The 20,665-nt window shown below is 43.2% G+C and overlaps 1 protein-coding gene across 2 annotated transcripts; it reads right to left on the bottom strand.

Annotated features, from left to right (window-relative positions):
• Positions 1 to 6,717: 6,717 nt before the first annotated feature.
• SMU1 (SMU1 DNA replication regulator and spliceosomal factor) lies at positions 6,718 to 20,310 on the bottom strand. 2 transcript variants are annotated; one of them, XM_030467084.1, is made up of 13 exons: positions 20,169 to 20,270; positions 19,715 to 19,925; positions 19,455 to 19,607; positions 18,798 to 18,908; positions 17,907 to 18,035; positions 16,553 to 16,672; positions 16,061 to 16,177; positions 15,734 to 15,861; positions 11,375 to 11,501; positions 9,953 to 10,120; positions 9,086 to 9,238; positions 8,316 to 8,456; positions 6,718 to 7,143 (listed from the first exon to the last, which is right to left on the bottom strand). In XM_030467084.1, exons 1-12 carry the CDS (start codon positions 20,192 to 20,194, stop codon positions 8,358 to 8,360), a joined length of 1,542 nt encoding a protein of 513 aa, XP_030322944.1. In that variant the 5' UTR covers positions 20,195 to 20,270; the 3' UTR covers positions 6,718 to 7,143; positions 8,316 to 8,357. The 2 variants fall into 2 exon arrangements, with proteins under 2 accessions (XP_030322944.1, XP_030322943.1); XM_030467083.1 differs by having other exon boundaries at positions 6,718 to 8,456; positions 20,169 to 20,310.
• Between the last annotated feature and the right edge of the window lie 355 nt (positions 20,311 to 20,665).

Below are 20,665 nucleotides of genomic sequence, written 5' to 3'. Positions count from 1 at the left end.
TGTTCTCTGAAACTGTGTGCTTTATTTTAAGCTCTCTTTAACAAAATTCTGTATGAATGTTCTAATTATTGTAGATGAAGCACTTCCAATATAATTACAAAATTGTTCATTGCCTTCTTTCTTAGACCAGATGTTGGTTTAAATATACCACCCCCTTCTTTTTAGACAGCTATACGAGTAAAAATCTTAGCAAGAGCTTCCTTCAGAAAATATGCTGAGAAGACAGGGCCAGATTTAGCCTCTAGGGTGGTAGTTTAGTCTTCTACCATCTGGGCTGGGACAGCTTGCTTTTCATACTACTCTGAAGCAAAAGTGTCATGAAGAAAATGGGAGTTCTTACTGGAATAAAAAGCTGTTGTGTGACAGTACACACATTTTAACTTTAAATGTTAGTCTGCAAAATGTTTCTAGCCCTTTTAAGTGTTAAAGGTTTCAGTTTATAAAGACAGCATGATTTTTTGTACCTAAAATGTAGTTTTCTTTCAGATACATACAGAATAGGAATCCCCTGATGTTTCACTGATTTTTTTGCATTTTGTTTTTTTTTGTTTCAGTGGGAATTAAATTCTGTAGGCAAAGTGTTTTTCCAAATTCTAGTTGAATGGGTTCATCAGTGAGCTGTACAAATGAGACCAGCAGGAGCCTTTGCTTCATCAGTAGTCACAGGGAGGAGCAAAGTAACCCCAGCTCAAGTTAGGGACAGGATTCCTGCACAGCTGTCTTCAGGCTGAACAGCACCACGCTCTGCAGCTTGTTTCCAGATCAAAAACCACCCTTGTTTCTTTTTTCCCTTATCCACTGCAGCTAAACAGCAAGGGCAAACTAAGGCCAGTGCAGAGCCTTTGGAATTATTTATTTTGCTTCAGATGAGGGTATTGCATTAAAAAAAAACATTCCTAGAGCCTGTTGTTCACACCCATAGCTGCATCAACACAGTTAAGGTAACGTCAAGACCATGGTGGCCAATTTTTTTTCATGCTTGATGTTGTACCATGGGCTGTTCAGAGGATGAGCAAGGTGTGGCTTCCGTGTGGCTTTCCTTGGCAGAGGGAAGGTGCTATCACGAGTGCAGGAAGGCAGCAGGAGCACTACCAGTTCAGGATTATGCTTTGATGTGAGCTACTGACTGACATAAAACTATTTCCCAAATAAATGCACTGGCAACAGTAGAGTTGTCTTCAGCAATAAGCACTAGAAAGACAAAAGCTAATAAAGAGGACCCAGCCGTTAGACCTTCCAGCATGACGCTGAGAACAAATGTGTGGTCTTTTCCAAGCTGTTTCTCCCATGATACTCTGGATATCACAGAGTTACAGCAATCAGTAAAGCCTGTTCTGTGACACTGAAAAATTAAATACAACATTTTTTTTCTGAGTTCTTACTGGTCTATGTGGGATACAGTTTCCCACTTCGGGGAACAAAGTGAATGTGTAGGAATTGAGGATACAGTAGCAGAACAGAGCTGCTTCCCTAACAGCATAGTAATCCAACCTACCATAACCTCAGTTTACTTCAAGTGTTTCGGTTTCAACCACACGAAACTGGTATCACCAAGTTTATAGTCTTGTCTGTTTCTATGATTCGTTCCAGTGTGCACCAGGCAGGTAGGATTTGGGGGTTTTTTGGATTTGTTTTTTTCCCAGAAAGCCAGCAGCTCTGCTGTTCCACAGGTTTGCTGTGAAACTGAAAATGCTCACTGCAGGCTCATTTAAGAGCTTGCTCTTATTTTTGCTTCTGCCTGTAAGACTGAAAAGTGCCTTAGTTGTCCTCTCATGTCTCTGCTTTGTCTACCTGCTGTAGCAGTGCAGAAAGTTTGCTCAGCACAGGGGATAAAGCTTGGTGATCCCAAATCTGCTTTGAACTTGCAGTGTGACAGAAGGGCAAGCAACTTGCCCCATGACTTTTTCATTAGCAGCTTCATCTGGAAAGATACATTTCCTGCTTCTGTTTGTGACTGGTGCTCAAAGGCACACCAGTAGAAGCAAGGTTTGATTTATGCCATCCTTTCCCAGAAACACAGAAAAAGGCCATGGTTCTATGTTTTCTTGGGAGTAAAATGAGAACTACTACAGTGTCCAAAGAATGAGGAACTTCTGCCCCTCTGATACCTGCAAGACAACACAGCAGGACACAGTCAGTCCAGGGGGTTCCTGGAGTGCAGCAATGAGTGATAGAGGAGCCCACGAGAGATGCTTTGCTGGACCTCGGATTTACCAACATGGGGTTGGTTTCTTGAGACTGTGAAAGTCAAAGGCAGCCTTGGCTACCTTCAGGTGGTGGGGTTCAGGATCCTGAGAGGAGGGTAAAAAGCAACCCTGGACTTCAGGACAGCTGATTTTGGTAGTGTCACCAATATGGTTGGAAGCTCCCCATGTGCTGAGGCTCTGGAAGTGAAATAGCAGCCCAATTAAGCTGGTTAACATTCAAGGCTCACCTCCTCCAGGCTCAAGAGCATCCTAGCAAACAGGAAGTCAGGCAAAAATACCAGGTCTGTGTGGATGGACAAGAAACCCCTGGCCAAACTCAAAAACAACAAGGAAGCATCCAGAGAATGTAACCAAGAATGGGTAAATTGGGAGTAACACAAAGATATTGTCCAAGCTTTTAAGGATGACATTATAAAAGCTTAAGTTCAACTGATGTTGAATCTGGTCAGGGATGTCAAAGAAAACAAAGGGCTTATGTAAGTACATAGGCTAGGCAAAATGTGAGCCCACTGCTGAATGAGGTGGGGAACCTAGTTACACAGGACATGGAAGAGGATGAGGTGCTGCTGGCCTTCTTCTCCCCACTCTTACTAGTAACACCAGCTTTCAGGAATCCTCAAAGCCCAAAGAGCAAGTCTGGAGTAAGCAGGATGTACCCATGGTGGAAGATGATTAGGCAGGCCAAAGAAGACTTAAGTGAACTGGAGATACCTAAGTCCATAAACCCTGATATGATGTCTCCCCAAGTCCTGCAGGAACTGGCAGACCTATCATGGTGATTGTGGGAAACACTTGAAGTCTGTAGGAAAGCAGATGTCCAATCTGTCTTCAGGAAGAAGGATCTAGGGAACCACAGGCTGGTGAGCCTCACTTCAGTCCCTAAGAAAGTGATGGCACAGCTAAACCTGGAAACCACTTCCAAGCACATCAGCAACAAGAAAATCATCAGTAGCAGTCAGCATGCCTTCACCAGGGAAAGTCACACTTAAACAACTTCATAAACTACTACAGTGATATTACTGGTCTGGTAGATGAGAGAGTAGTGGATGTTGTCTACTTAAGACTTCAGTGAGGCCTTTAATGGTGTCCTCCATAGGATCTTCACAGAAAAGCTGTATGGACTGAATGAACAGACACAAAAACCTGGCTGAACAGTCATACCCAGAGAGAGGTCATCAGTGACAGAAGATTTAGTTGGAGGCCTGTGATAAGCAGTGTACTTCAGGGGCCAGCTGTGGCTCCAGTCTTGTCCAACATCTCCAGTAATGATCTGGATGATGGGGCACAGTGTACCCACAGTGAGTCTGCAGATGACACAAAACTGGGACAAGTAGCTGACACTTCAGAGTGTCATGCTGCCCCTGAGAAAAGACCTCAACAGGCTGGAAAAATAGGTTGACAGAAACCTCAAGAAATTCAACAAACAGAAGTGCACCTGGGGAAAAAAAAAATTCAGGTACAAGTGGTACATTGGGGATTGTCCAGCTTGAAAGCCACTGGGAAAAGAAAAAACCTGGAGGTCCTGGTGAACATGAAATCAAACGTGAGCCAGCAATGTGCCCGTTTTGGTATCTCTGTTGCCAGCAGGTTAACAACAGTGATCACTGGTGAGGCCACACCTGGAGTAGTCTCTGGTTTTGGGCTCCCCAGTACAAAAGAGACATTGACATACTGGGGAGTCCAGCAAAGGGCCACAAAGATGCTGAAGGGACTGGAGCATCTTTCTTATTGGACAATGCTGAGAGCTGGCACTGTTCTGAGAGGGGAAGAGAATGTTCAGATGGGGAGATCTCATCAATGCATATAAATACCCAAATGGAGGGTGCAAACAGACAGACCTAGGCTCTCCAGTGGTACCCAGTGACAGGACTGGAGGCAATGGGCACAAACAGAAACACAGGAGGTTCCCTTTGACCATCAGGACACTGTGAGGGTGACTGAGCACTGGCACAGGTTGCCCAGAGAGGTCATAGGAGTCTCCAGTCCTTTGAAGATCAGACTTTCTGTCATTCTGTGAATAAAACTTGAAAGAAATATGGCCTATAAAGCTTCTAACTAAAACTTCTAACTTGGGAAGGCAGGAAAGGCTTAATTGGCAGCAGCACATGCTTGCTCCCAGACAAGCACCTGCCATTTCCTGCCCAACAACACAGAGTTAGCATCAGAAGAACTTGTTCCTAGACAGAGAGCAGCTGTACAGCCTAAGGAACACAAAGAAACTGAAGAAGCCTTTGTTACCCTGTTTCATAATGCAAGCTGCACCTGTTACATGTAAATGGCTGTGGTCCACTTCAGCAGCATCCATGCCCTTTTACTTTGCTCCACAGAGAGCCAAGGAATATTCCTGAAATAAAGTTTTCAGCCACATTTCTCCTCAGGATTCACCTAGTCTTTTCTTCCCTGACATTCAGATCCAAGTTTGCTCAGCCTGCTTGGACATGTTGCCATGATCCAGAGAAAATGAAGAAAACTTGTACTTGAAGAGTATTTATAACTGACTGTTACAACCCACCCCTATGGTTGATGTAACTTAAAATTTGGATCTGTCAGAACAGAGTTCAAGCAACAAGGGTCAGGTGCAAACAGAAAGCTTTATTTGACAAATGACACAGGCAAACGGATATGGCAGATATGTTGAGTGGCAGAGAGAGAGAAAAGAATGAGAGAAAAGAGCGAGAGGGATATCAGCACCCAGGGATCCAGCAGCATCCAGCCACCTTTTCTTTGGGATGGCGATCCGATTCTGGACGGGGCAGAGGGGCAGTGCAGGGGGGTGGGTCTGTGGAAGGTAACCAAGAAAAAACACTTCTGTGTTCTTTATATACAGCAGGTTTCCCACTGCTCTGAAGATTTATTTAGGCCCCTGGAATCCTGTCCCTGAAGTTTCCCACTGCTCTCGAGGCTGACTCAAGGCTTCAGGAATTTCACCTCCTCCCAGGAGGATCCCCTTGTCCCACCAAACAGGGTGGTGCTGTCTGGACCCTGCCCCTTAGTGCTCCTCGGCCAGTTTGCTGCCTCCACCCCAGCAAGAACCTCACCCTTTTCAGTCAGTGTGGGCCAGTGCCCTGATATTCCATTTGCCATATTGAGGCAGGAGAACTCGAAAATCCCACTGGATGGAACCTCACACTGACTTCTAGCATCTTTCCCACCAATCTCTGCAGCATTCTGTCTCTTCTCTCAAACTGCACAACAGTGTTAGCAAGATGCCCTGAATCAGAGGCACCTCTCTCACCTCAGCTCGTGGCTCAAAATTCTCAGCACCACAGAGAACCAGTGATTCACAGGGGCAGGCCAGCACCCATGGAGGCAGTCTATTTGCTCAGACCTCATGAGAATTTGGCTGATTTGGAAAACATTCACAAAGGATCTTTTGAGATCACCTCTTCAGTTTTCAGTTTGTCTATAAGTTACTAGAACTCAACAGAAGGTTTGATTTTTCTTTGCAGGTGGCCAGCTGGTAGTGGTATCAGAGCATGGTTATACCCCTTATCTACACCACCATCTGCTACTTGGAACAAATATTAACCCAATGACATTAAAAAAAAAAGTTACCTCCAGCACTGGCCTAACTCTGCAGGAACCTAAGCTCACTTATTTTTTGCTGAGGTGGCAGCAGCTCTGCAAGCACACGCAGAGAGGCAGCTGACTGCACCTGAGCTGGGAAACAGGAGGATGAACTGGCCCGTGAGATTTCCACTACGTGGCACTCCCTCCTGCACAGCATGCTGCACCCCTCTATGCATGACAGAACTCACCAGTTCTAAGCAAAATAATGAAAGTAAGGCCCAGAGGTGAACAATGCTTCTTTAATATTAGTTAAAGCAGTAGGTGTTGTCTTGTTTAAGTCTTACATCCAGGTAAGTGGTGTAACACCTGGCTAATTCTCCAGAGAGAAAAGGTCTTCCTAGACTACATTAAAAAAACTAACATGTTTTTAAAAAAATTTATACATGTTAAAAGAAATATAACATTTTCAAGATGGTATTTCTGTGCCTGCTGTCAGTGATTTTACAAATTGCATTTGCAACCCATGTATGTAAGTTTTATTATTGCCCTTTGTACTTATATATGTATGTATATATATACATATGTAAGTATAGGAACATTTCACTTTTTTGTCTTGAAAACTTAATGCAATTAACTCTGAAAGTCTAAATAAGAAGCGTAAGAAATGCAAGATTTTCTCATATTTTAAAACCAGAGACTGAATTTTGATTTTTAAACATTCAGGATCCTGACAGTTTTGATACAACTACTTTTCTTTTTAAAGAACAATGTATGATACAGTTTACACTGAGGAAGATTACAGTAACACTGAGGATTAGCAGTTCTGTAATCTGAAGGCAAAATGAACCACAAATTGGATAATATTAAGCATATTTTGTCAAGACTTTCTCCTTCAGCAGAAGCATTAGTTGTATTAAAAAAGCAACAAGCTGCCAGCTGATGTATTACTGTCAGATGTTTCTGGCACACCAGTGACTTTTTGGCAGGAAAAATAACCACCTTTTGCCATCTGAAAAATAACTTTATTGCCATATCTAGGAAGGTAAAAATACAACCTAAGAATTAAAACATTATAGCTGAACATAGAACTAAACGCTGAAGTTCTAGCAAACAAGCAATGCTGTGTCAGAAGCTGAAATTTTTTTGCATTTCTTTGGACCAATATGAACACAGACCAAAGGACCTCAGTCACCATCTGACAATCAGTATTTGCATTAGAATCATGCCCTTTAAATGAAGAAGTTATATAAAAGTTATTTAAATTTGGAACTGATTCATTAATTCAAAGAGAAAATTATTACAGTTTGAAAGATTACTGCAGCAGGAAAGCACCCCTCAACAGATGAGGACAGGAATCAGTGTGCAGATTGAAATCTACAAGTATTTGTGTCATTGTTACAGACAAAACCTCATTTTTTGCTTCATCCTAGAAAAAACATGGTCAGAGGTTAGAAGACCCTTATGTACATTCACAACAGTCTGCATAAGTTAGGATCTCAAATAGGAATCATCATCTGCTCCAAAGTGAAGAGTCAGAAAGCTTATTGTTAGCATAGTGTGAGACCTAAGTATCACCTTAACTAGGTCAACAGTGAATTAAATTTTAAAAAAATCTTACAAATAACTATTTAAAGCCTAAGTATGCCATGCCCTTTTGGGAAAACAGGAAGCAAAACTTGGTAAACTGGAAAAAAAAATCCCACCAAAACAACTGCAGGATGTGCACCATCACAGCACTAGGAACTCGGCCTATGTAAACTGGTTTTTGCATGCTCTAAAATATTGATCCCCTGAGGCATCACTCAATTAAAGCTGGTCTGGAGCAGCTTTATGCAGTTATACACTTTGAGGAAGAGGGCCCAAGTAACAATTCCTTTTAGCCTGGAAGTAAATGAAAACACACAAACAAATGAACAAAAAACTGAAAAAAAAAAAAAACCAAAAAAACCCCACCAAAACCAAAAAACAACCAACCAACCAAACAAACAAACAAAAACACACAAAAAAAATCCCCAAATGTATCTCACTGCCACATTAGGCAGGTTTATAACAGGAAGTGCTGGGAGATGAGGAAGAATAGTTCTGAGGAAGATGTGTGACATTACTTAATATTTGTAATTGGAAAAAACTACAGTGAAAACTGATCACAGCAAAATCCACTGAACTAAAAAAAGTCTCTCCCTTCAAGCTGAAGATATCTGCACTCCAGGAAAACTTTGCCTTTGTTTCAGCACTGAAGGACAGACAGGGTTCCTATTCCACATAATTTACTCAAAGCATTTTACTGTCATTTACTGGTTGCTGCAAGTCAGCGAGCACTTTTAAGTGTGTACAGTTCCTACTTTGTTCAACTTACTATAAATGCTTTAAGAAGAGTAAAGACTTCAGGAGACAGAAAAAAAAACCTCTCTGAAGTTGCTTCAGATTATCTGGTAAAAATAAAAGTATTTAAAATTACCTGATGCTATACTTAAGCATCTATCTACCTAGCTTTAGACCAAGAAGTAAAAATGTCATTCTCTGGAAACCTGAACTGAAAATTGAGCAAATATCACACTCTGTGCATTTAGACCTTGTTAACACACAAACATCAATAACCTGCAATTAACAGGCACACTTCACAGCTCATGTAGAATCAAGCTATGGCTTCCACAGCTTGAGGAGGCCATCTTCACTGTAAGTGGCAATCAGATTCTGGTGGGGGTGATGGGCAATGCCAATGACATCTTTCTCGTGAACCTAGGGAACAAGCAGAAAAATGGATCAGAAGACTCTTCCTTTAGCAGATTCAAAACAAATACTCTCTTCAAACAAGAACTGGAGGAAAGCTGGACTGAAGTTTAACATGCTATGTGTGTATAGCAAAAGCAGAGGAACACACTCCCCTGATGTTATGTCCCAGATGCAAACAATTTTTGTGATATAGCAGTTACTTTCTGTTGGCAAACCTAAGGTTCAAGTGAAGATTTACATCCAATGAAATCCACGACACCTGCGTGTTCCCCATTAAATTTAGACATTCAGGCTGGTATTCCTCAGTATTTTAATGAAAGGAATATTTAAGCCTGTCTGTGCTGTCAGATTCTTCATCAGCCAGAGCCCAGACCAAGATGTGCTCTCGTTCAACTAAGTTTGAACCAGATCACTCTTGGCTCCATGGGTAAACATTTTCATAAATTCTAAATTTTAATGGTTCTTAAAAAAAAACTCAGGACAGACTACAGCCAGGTGCTTGTTACCAATCACAGCTGCTAGAGATTAAGGATTTCTTACTACAAGACATCTCTTTACAGGCTTCTTATAGGCTTCATATATGATGCACGTCCTTGAGTTTAGAACTCTGCAGAAGTTCAAATATAAGAACTTACAGTCAGAGTTCTCTCCAGCTTGCCAGTCACTGTGCTAAAGCAATAGAGCACAAAGTCTTCACCAACACAGTAGATCCATTCGCCACGAGGTGAAAGTGCACAGCAGACAAAGTCACCACCTTCTCTCTTACCAGAGCTGAAACTTCTTACAATCTGGTAAAGATACACAAATTATTATTTGGCAGGATTAAACTGTAGCACATCACTTACATGTTCAGGGCAACAATATTTAGGTAGTACTAAGTCTGTTTACAACAGGATCTCTCTATAGTTGCAATCACTTTTTGTAATTCAAACTGGAAGGCTGGAGCACCTCTCCTATGAAGACAGACTGAGAGTTAGGGTTATTCAGTCTGGAGAGGAGAAGGCTCTAAGGAGACTTTATTGTAGCCTTCCAGTAAAGAGGCCTTTAAGAAAGCTGGAGAGGAACTTCTAAGGATGTCAGGTGGTGATAGGACATGGGGGGAATGGATTCAAACTAGAGGAGGGTAGATTTGGATTGGCAGTTAGGAAGAAGTTCTTCACCATGAGGGTGGTGAGATCCTGGCACAGGTTGCCCAGAGAGGTGGTGGAAGCCCCATCCCTGGAAGTTTTTAAGGCCAGGCTGAACAGGGCTCTGAGCAACCTGATCTAGTGGGAGGTGTCCTTGCCCATGGCTGGGGTGTTGGAATTAGGTGATCTTAAAGATCCCTTCCAACCTTGAAAATGCTATGATTCTAAACTGTTAATAACCTGGGTACAGAATAGTTTGTCATTAAAGCAAACTGGAGAAATCAGGTGTAACCCAAAGCTAGGCTATTAACCAGGTTTTTGGCATTCTTAAAATGCCTGAGAGAGACTTGAAAGGAGACCAGTAAGATCACATACTTGTCCTTGCATGTTCATAATGACAACAGTATTCGATCTGTTGCAAACAACGAAGTGTTCTGGGTTTTTAGGCAGCAGAATTACACTGTTCACAGTAATGTCTGTCCCAGCAGTGCTGCCAAGAGATTTGAAGGTGTTTGAGCACTCTGTCGTCTTCACATTCCAAACCTAATATGAAAAATAAATGCAAAACCAATTAGCTCTAAAAACATCGTTCAGGATACAAAATTCAGATCTTTTAAGGCTTCTGAAGGGAAATATGAATTCCGAAACCTGTAGTTTAGAGCAGATTTTTTAAAAAAGTAAATTATCATATCTATTTTGGAGTGTAGATACTGTGAACTATTTCACAACAATTGAACTGAAAGTGAATTTCCGTAATCCCAATTCATCCTGGCTCCCTTCCATTAAGCATTCCCTGAGGGATGAGTCAAGACTTCCTTTATGGTTTTAGCTGGTGTCTATGAATATGAGTGCAGAGGCTGTAAATGCCATTTTCCTTACACAAGACAGACATGAAAATCGCTGAAAAAGCAAAGCCTCACTGATACATCCCAGCTCAGAGCTGCTTCAGGCACAACAACAGGCTGTTTTCATTGTTCTAAACAGGAAGCAGAGCTGCTTGTTTAATAGTTAAATAAAACTTAACTCAGCACCTGTGGAGTATTTTTTGCTGTTTATATACTACACAATAAAATGAAAGATGCCACCATTTTATGGTATTGCCACAATTGAGACAGTCTGCTTAGCAAGGAGTCCAAGTCCCAAGTAAAGCCCCATTTAATATGAGCAGCATTCATCACACTCTCCTAGGCCATATCTATAAACTGGACCTGTTTATCCATCCCTTATGCACAGCATCAATGCCCTACATAATGTCACTATTTCTGTATTAATTTTATTTATGATTGGTCAGTAATGCCCTATACACAAAAATGCTTTACCTCTCAAGACTATTAAACACTAGAGTAGTTCCACCTTTTTCTAAAACTAGAAGCCAAGTCTACCACTCCTACAACCAGTTTAATTAATGCTCTATTAACTAGCTTAGGTGGCAAGGGACTCCTAAGCACCAAGAAATTAGCAGGTGTCCAACGAAGTGAGCAAGAAAACACCAATATTTCATACCAGGGAATTCCTACATTCTAGGACAAGAGGTGTCCCAGTCAAATCAATTTCTAGAATAAAGCAGGAGCAGGCAGGAGTAGTGTGCTTATGCCCCCCTTTTAATAAATACTCTGCAGCAGCCTGTAAGCATGGTATGGAACTTCATGAGTTCTGATTTACATCAGTCTACACCAAAGATCACAAGCAGACTTGTTACTGCAGATAACACCAAGTCCTTCTCAAAGACTGCAGCAGTTCTAACACATCAGGTACAACATGCAAATGAATGTGTTATTCACAGAGGTAGTATCTTACCTTCACGGTGCCATCAGAGGATGCACTGATAATATAGTGGCCATCCTGGGTAAAAGTAGCTTCGTTGACAAAGGAAGAATGACCACGGAATTCCTTTAAAGTTTTCCCAGACTTTAAGCCATGAATCCTGCCACACAACAGAGATCACATCTGAATGAGCAAACGAGGTTATTCTGAACTGGCTTCACTGTATTTTAAATCTGAGACACCTTCAATAGGCAACAACTAGAAATGCTAAGAATGCATAAGTCTTTATTGCAAGCCCCTTTCATCAAACACAGTTGTGTTCCTGTGAAAAGCTCAGGGAAAAGCTCAGCCTCATGGGCTTGTATGTTTGATAGGCTGTACCTCCACAGGACTATGGAAGGAGAAACTATGCAGCTGACAAAAGATACAGAATTAAGTTTGGAGGTCTCCAGTCCAACAGACTCAGCTTTACGTGAGCTCAGCTTGCTTATGGCCCTGACCAAGGCCCTGTCCAACTGAGCTGAGAAAAATTCTTTCCTTACATCCAGACAGAATTTTTCTCTTTGAAAGTTGCTGTTACTGCCTGCTGTTGTGCAACTCTGCACAAAGTCTGCTCAATCATTTAAAAGGAATTACACTGGTAATCTGTAACAGCCTTAAATTGTAGTACCTCCTGGCTACAGAAATATGTTTTTTAAGCAGAAGTCTGAAGCCTTAAGAATGAAATTCCTTTTTCCATGTGAAGCTTGCTGGCCTTGATTCAACATCCAACGTCAACTATTTCAGTTGAAATTCTTATGCTACAATTCATATATACCAGAGTTTACAGAAATTAACATACCTCCTTAAGAGGTCTTGTAATGCCTGTTCACTGTGCAGTTGCCTTCAGATACACATTTCTTCATTTTTACGTAATGCAGTACCATTGGTACCACTGGGTTTAATGGTACTGGCAAGAGCCTGAAGCCATTAAACACATTACAGAACCCTGTTTAATTAAACATGAAGTCTAGACCGTCATCAAGCACTGGAAGAATCTGACTCACACATCCTGCAACTCAATTTTGAGAAAGACAGATGAGGAAGCTGGAAGCCTTGACAAACCAGACAGACAGACTGCGAGAAAACTCAGCATGTTAAGAACAAACAAGTTGTTTCAGAACCACCTCAGGAATCAGAACCAGTCGGGGTCTCACTGGCTGCAGAGGAGGTCTGCAGCAAAGGACCTGGCAGCAGGCCCAGGGAAGAGCTAACTGAGGAAACCCAGACACACACCAGATGCACTGGGAGAGGCAGTCTGCTGATCACATTCCCTGGAGCTTGGCAGAGGTGCAGCTCCCTCTGCAGGACTGTGTGTCCAGTTTTAGGCCTCCAGTAAGGGGCCACTAAGTGGCCACAGAGCTGGACCACATGATGTGCAAGGAAAGGCTGAGAGTGCTGAGTGTGTTCAGCACAGAGAAATGAAAGTTCAGGAGCATCTAACTACTGTCTTCCTTGTAAATAAAAAAAATTTAACAATTATTACCTAAGTCAGAGTAACCCCAGAGAAGAAAAATAACTGTGAACTAGACAAAAGTGATCTAAGCTGCTTTCAGGAAAGTGTCTGCATAGCAACAGAAGGGCTTTGTTGCAACCCAAATCTCAGCAGTGATCAGATTTCACTCAGTAACAAGACACCGAATGGGGGCAGCATCAGAATTACAGCACTTCACAAGTGTTAAGCAACACTTTGCAGATGCTAAAAGCTGCAGAAACAAGGGTGTAATGAAGTTGCTGCCTGACTGGTAACTTAGAATAGAGTTTGATTATTTTTGTGATAACTTAGATTAGAATAGAGTTTGAGTATTTTTGTGACTATTTGTTAGTATTAAAAATTACAGTAGGTTTTCATTCTTGCTTTTATCCACTCTTGTAACAACACTGGAAACACCTGAAAACTTTTAACCACTTGGTTAACATCACTACCTAAGAATTTGTTACAGAATCAGATTCTTCTCAGAGGTGCACAGCTTAAGGACAAGAGACAAAGGGCACAAGTTACAAAGCAAAACAAAAGGTCCTTCCTTAGGTCCAAACTGGATTTCTCAGAGAGGGTGGTACAGCCCTAGGACAGATGCCAAGAGAAGCAGTGGGGTCTAACCCAGGGAGATTTTGAGACTCTGGCTGGTCTCTGAACTGCAAGGCTGGTTGTGCTTCCAGAAGCATATTGTACTAGAGACCTCTAGAGGCACCTTCTAAATTCAGCTTTGATAATTTATGCCTAGTCTGCTTTACACAGGTTGCAGATGCTTGAGCTTTCATAAGAGCACAGATGCAAGCCTAACACCTTCATACCTGCCCCACAGTGATCCACTGCTTTATCATGTTGTTGCTTAGCAGATTATCTGCATGCCAGGCAAGCTGCAGTAACTGCATGCATATAAGTCTTAGCACCAGGAACATGCCCAGTAATGCTGAGTTCAGCCCAACTACACTGAGAGGGAGTGGATTTTCTGCACAGATGTTGTTTCTAACCACTACAACTGAGCTGACACACTATCAGCTTATTAAACTACACTGTCTGCGTACCAAAGTAACTCCAAGGTTGGTAGTAAGATTCAGCTCCTGCTCCTGCATTCCCAAGATCTCAGCTGCTGGGCCTTCAACCTCATAACCAGTTTTGCAGCCCAAAAGCAGTACCACAGACATTAGAAAACTGAACCATGCAAATTGGTAAAAAACCCCACAGTTCATGTCCCAACACAGTGCTGATGGTCTACACAGCAAGGGATGGTTTGCCTGAGAAATGGAAATGCCCAAATCAAAACTGCAAAGACAGCCTGGAGAAGTGGGAACTATCTTTTGGGAGTAAAAAAAAAAAAAAAGTGATCCTTCCTCAATGGCCCTTTTTCATCACAGAAGAAGTTTTTGCTCTTGCCAAGATAACTGTATAAATCACCTGGCAACATGATTTTCCTCTAGGAGATTCCAAAGCAGTGGTACATGTCAGAGAACTGCAGAATAAGTTAGGCAGGAAGACACCTCAGAGCACCCTATTTGGCTGCTTTCCTCAGAGCAATGTCAACTTTGAAGTTCTCCATGGCCTTGTTCAATTTATCTTTGAATGTCAAGGGCTGAGATCTTCCCCCAGTCTGACCTAACTTTCAGCACTGTTCAAGCACTGTGTCTTTCACAAGAGAAAATAAAGAAGTTTTTCCTTATATTCAATCTGCTTTTAACTTCCTGGAGGTCGATCCCTTTAGGGACTGTGCACTTAGGAAGAGTATGGCATTGTCTTTTCTATCACTACCTTTGGACTGGGCAACCAGGTCTCTTCCCAGCCTGCTTTATCCAGGCCAGTCAGGCCCAGCTCTCTCAACCCTCCCTTATACGCCACGTATCTCCACAGAGATACTCAGAAAAACAAAACACTCGAGAGCACAGCAAAGACCGCACTGCCATTTTGATACAAACTGTAACTCCTGCTCTTGAAATTCTCAGGGCCCATCTTCAGAGTGCTGGGAGGACCAGATTCCCAGGAAACATTTGCTTTAGGTCCTTCTTCCTCTTATTACCATTTTAAAAGGAAATCTCTGGATCCAAGAGACACAGAGGTGTGGATCTGGGGCTGGGATTACACAGATGGATTCATGGTGTGAACTGTGACAAGAGCCCTTTTACAGCAAGAGTAAGAGTTAAGAAAGGAAGAAGCAACAGGATGCAAAGTGATTGCCCCTGAATGTAGAGATGCAGCTTATCTCACACATTTGTAGCTCACCGGGACACAAGCTCAAGGAAAACCCATGATTACTACTAATGGAGATTCCCAAGTACTTCTGTATCAGAAGGAAGCAAAGCAGATGAACCAACACACTTAAAGTGGTTCTCAGAGGATTTCTTTAGATAGGGGAAAAAGAAGAGCTGCAATACTGCTTCACAAGGAAAATCAGCTGAATGGAATCAACTACTGTCATGTGGTCTATTAAGGCTAGTGAGTACAGTTCGGCTGTTCAGGCCACTTAAAAAATTATGATCACTCTGTTATCCTCAAATCTTATTTACCCTGAGCTTAATATAAAAATATTATTAAAATATTATTTTTGAAGGTCAGAACAAAAGCTTCTTTAGCTATGAGTCTCCCACAAAGAAAACGTGCAAGGTCAATGTAAATGACAGTAGAGCAGCACTTGACCCTTAGCTCTGGAACAGTGCAAGTTAAGCAAGCTGAAAGGTCACACTTTCACACTGTTCCTCTCCAACTCCCCAGCAGTCATGCTCTCCAGTAGCATTAAAACTCAGTGCAAAAGGACCAAACCACAGGTCAAGTGAATCTATATGCAAAAGTTTGACTGCTTAATGTAGAAATTCTGTTTTCTCCTGCAGTGTAGCTCACACATTTCTCAGTTTCTTTACCTTATTGTCTGATCAAAAGAAGCACTCAGAATTTGGCTGCTGTCTTTAGAAAAACTGAGGCATGTGACACCTTTACTGTGTGCTCGTTCAAATCTTCTCAGACACTGACCACTCTGGATTTTCCACACCTGCAGAAACAGCAAATGGAAACAGCAGTGATAACATTGTTATCACTGAAGTTTAAACATCAGAGCCAATGCTTACCCACTGTAAGTAAGCCCTGCTAAACTTAATTTGGCTTTATATGGGATTGCAACATTACTGCACCTGCAAGTGAATTTTTCTGGTAGCCACCTGTACTAACGCGTTGTACAATAAGATCTGTACCTTGATCTTTCCATCCTGTGCTCCAGTTGCTAACATTTCTGTATCTCTGCTGAAGCACATGCACAGCACTGCATCGTCCATCATCATGAAATTATCTTGTGCCTGGTACTTCAGATCCTAGGGGAGTGCAGAAGATCCAGCAGTCAAAATAGTGAGTTCAGTGAAATGCATTTTAAGCATAGTGCAACGGTACTACAAGTTTTAACTTTGGTTACATTCTATAACCTCTCACCAAGCAGGCCTTGTAAGGCTTCATAATGGCAGGGAAGTACTATTTTGGAGGCAACAATGATGGTCCAGTAAGATTTTAAAAAGTAACCAAAGGGAAGTCTACAACAAACCAAGCTACTAAAAGATACCAGACCCATGGGTCACCCAAGCAGTCAACATTCTCAGACTGACAGTCCCTCAGGAATTAAATCAAACATGAAGTGTAACACCAAATAATAAAACCAGGTGAAATTTCTCAGTGTGAAATGAGGTGCAACTTACCTTCCTGATCTTTCCAGTAGTGAAGTTCCATACTTCAATGAAGCCATCAACAGAGCCAGTGACCAGATACTGCCCATCAGGGGAAAATCGAGCACACTCCACGTGCGACTTCTGCCCAAACTGTTGGAAAGAAGAACACAAATTAAGCCTAATAAGCAATTTAAAAGAAGCAACTAATGAAAACAAAACTGTAGTCTCATTTTGGGGGCAACATTACAGTATTTTCTAGAGGTATGTATTGACAAATTTCATAGAATCACAGAATCATAGAATTGGCTGGGTTGGAAGGGACCTCAGAGATCATCATGTTAAAAGTACAAAAACCCCCTGTAAATACCTACATATTAGCACTTCAGAAAAACAAGCAAAAAACCCCTCCTTTTGGATATGCCAATATCATGAGACTTGCATGCAGCACTCCATGCTAACAGCAGCAGTTGGGATGGTTATCTTTATACTTCTGTTTTTGCAGTGAATGTGTACATTAGGTAATATCTTTGCCACATACATCCTCAGAACACTTCAGAAATATCTGAAGTGGTACAAGTTGCTTCACTGGAAATGATGTTTCTCTAGGGAAATCTTTACAGTGAATGTTTGGTAGTTTTCATACACAATTTTAAGATTTTTTTTAATACAAGTGTTCATGAGACCTGAGTACAGAAGAGAGCGTTCATTAATCAATACAAAAATCTATGATCAGTACTGGTAAACAAAACAAGTTCTAATGAAGCATTTTTACCAAGCTACTACAGAACACAGCAAATTGATTCAGGAGTTCCAACTCATGACTTCTGAAAAAACTATCTCTTCTGTTTATTGTAAGAACTGGTAGAGCTGCTGCAGTGAATGAACACTTCTCACTGAAGTGAATTACTTGGTGGAGCCAAAAAGCCTTCACAGCAGGAAACAGCCTACGATACATTGTGAGTGCTGCAGGACAACAGTGTCACTACAGCACAGTTCTGCTCTTCTCTTTTGAGATCTATATGATAAAAGCCCTTTAAAAAAGGACACACTGATCATATTAGGACACCCAGTGTGTAGTAGTTCATGATCAGAACTTAGGTTCACAGAAGCTTATACACCTGCATGGAAGTTTAAGACCCAAGTATTTCTTCACACAACTGAGGAAGGTGACTAAGCAAACCAGTTCTGAAAACTAAATGATCCTAAACTGTACAGGCAAAGAAACAATTAATTAATTTATCACATTCACAAATATCATCATCACCCAACCTTGCCATGGGTCTCAGGAAAAGTCTCCTGATGAGACAGAGCATGAAGAAGTTAAAAAAACCAACCAACCAACCAAAAAACCCACATCAAAGCAAACACAGCAGCACAACACTACCTTTATATGTCTGCTCAGCTGTGTAGGGAACTTCTCCTCTTCTACATCTTTCACAGCTGCTTTGCCTCTGAACAAATCAATTGTCATACCAGGAGGAAGCAGGCCCTGATGCTGCTGCCATTTCAGTGCCTTTGGAGGAGATGAAAGCCACACAGTAAGATATAAGCTGACACATTTTCCTCACAAAACTGCCTTCTCATTAACACAACACTGCAACAGTTTCTTGTACCCTTAAAAGGGCACAGTTAGAGAAAAACATCCAACACATGATTACTTGAGAGAAAGCTGATCAGATTTTGCTTCCTAACCCACAAACACAACAGAACACTGGCCCCAAATGATCTGTGCAAGTGAGAATGACTCAGGCTCACACTCCTCACTCTGCCTCCAGTACACAGTATACCTATGCAATCTTGCTTTACTTTAAATTACCCACACTGTTGTCTATTTGCCTAGAACTGCATACATTAAAACTGAAAATGCCACGTAAGCTTCCTTGGAAGGCACAGCTCATTAAACCCCTTCAACAGAGAGCTGCCTTCAGGCACAGAGGTGAAAGTAGTGTTTGCATAGAGTATCAATTAATGCACTCTGGGATTTAAGAACTGTAACTAAAACAGAAACAGTGTTTGTTAGTATGTACACTGAAAATAATTTTCTTAATGTGCTATTTATTCTATGTGAAGAACTCTCCTGCTGGAGTGCAGATTCTCCCTCCAACCACTGGATTCTTGCCACATGGAGCAAACACAATTTCCAGCTCCACCACAGGTCAGTGTGCCGCATTTCAGCTTTACTTCTACATCTGGAGAAACAAACCCATCAGCTGTTCTTGCATGGCAAAGATCTAAACAAACAGCCATGGCTACCAAACCATTTTTCAGGAATTACCTGTCCCAGAAGTGCCATGAGACGAGATGGAGGCACCACACTGACTTCTCCAGCTAAGGCCTGTGCAATAGCAGCTCTCCTCTTCTCCTTGCTGCTTCCATCAGGGTATGCCTAGGCAGAGAAAGATATTGCTGTGACATCATTATTCTAAACTTTTTACTGCAAAAACACACAAAGGAAGCCCCTTCCAGACTGATTTTCTAGTAGGTCTTCAAAACTGTCCTTCCCTTCCACACCAGCCCCTGATACATTCCAGATATGGCTTTGCTAAAATCATCAGACTGACATAACCAGTCAGCAGGAATGCTCTGCTGGTAGGATTTTTGCTCTTCTTACATAACAACAATCTTGTTTACAAAATACAGGGTTTTTTCTGCATAAATAAGACAGGGAACCAAGGCACAGATGTCATCCTCTGGCACGACAGAGATATAAACTCCCAAGCTGCCACCTGGAGAATACTTCAAAACCACTGCCCTGCTGCCTTGTGATCAGCTATCACATGTCCTTTCCCAAACACTTCACAACAAACATAAAATCACCAAACTGTGACACTGCACGTTCTCAAGCACCAGAACAAAAGGTACCATAAAGCCATCAGCAACTTGGGCCTATGTTTGGGATCACTGTGAGCTCTTGAAGAAATGTGTAACATACCTCACGAGGATCAAAGTAAGACCTGGCCAGAAGGTTTTCCAGGTGGATGTACCGCTCTGGCTGGGTCTGTTTAAGCATGATCATGGGGTCTGTTTGTCTCAGAAGAGACCTGGCAGCACCAAGTTCACGGAGCTCAATCAACTCCAGCACAACCTGCAACAAGAGAAAAACATCTGCATCAGCAAAGAGTAAGTGTAAAACCCTAAAGAGAGGCTTTCAGACAGACCAGAAAGGGCCACAGAGAGCCCGCACTCGCTCACCTGCTCGTAGAGGTCAATGAGGGTCTTGTCGGGCAGCTTCAGCGACTGAATGGCTTGCAGCACGGTGTCCCAATGCCCGCTGTTGATGTCTGCCACGAAGCTCTCAATACTGTCCACAGTGTTGAGGGAGACGGTGGTTTCCTCCTGAAGGGTGGCGAGGGCTCGGTGCAGGCTGTTCTCCTTCAGGTACTGCATGATCAGCCGGATCACACTGCAAGGGAACACCGCGCAGTCACGGCGCCAGCTCCACGGGCTGCCCCTCCGTGCTGCCCTTCCCAGCGGCCCGCGCAGCCGCCTCACCACCATCGCCCACACGGCCTCCCTCGGTAGCCCCATTACCTCAGGGACAGGCCCTCCCCGCGGCGGCCCCTTACACCCATCGCTCCCGTCGCCCTCCCGGCAACCCCCGGGCACTCCCCCACCGCCCCTCCCTGCCCCCCGCCGCCACACGCACTCGGAAGACTCGATTTCGATCGACATCTTGAGCGGCCCTGCCCGCTCCCGCAGACACCTCCGACACGGCCTCCGTCACTTCCGCCCTCACGCTCCGCTGCTTCCGGTCGGCGCCGAGGCGGGAGGGCCCGCCCCTCCCTCCTGATTGGCTGCGGGCGTGACGTCACGGGAGGGGGCGGGAGGGGCGGCCGGCGGGAAAGCCGGCGGCACGCATGCGCAGTGGGGCACGCCCCGAGCCGTGGCAGGCGGGAAGGGGTGGGGCGCCCCCTGGCGGCGGCGGAGGGGCAGGGAGGGGATGGGATGGGATGGGATGGGATGGGATGGGATGGGATGGGATGGGATGGGATGGGATGGGATGGGATGGGATGGGATGGGATGGGATGGGATGGGATGGGGGGGGCACCGGGAGAGAGGGAACGGGACGGGACGGGACGGGACGGGACGGGATGGGACGGGACGGGACGGGACGGGACGGGACGGGACGGGACGGGACGGGAG

This window comes from Calypte anna, chromosome Z (genome assembly GCF_003957555.1).
Source record: "Calypte anna isolate BGI_N300 chromosome Z, bCalAnn1_v1.p, whole genome shotgun sequence".
NCBI lineage: Eukaryota > Metazoa > Chordata > Aves > Apodiformes > Trochilidae > Calypte > Calypte anna.
Note: the sequence above shows the minus strand (reverse complement) of the source record. Positions and strands in the feature narration are given on the sequence as shown.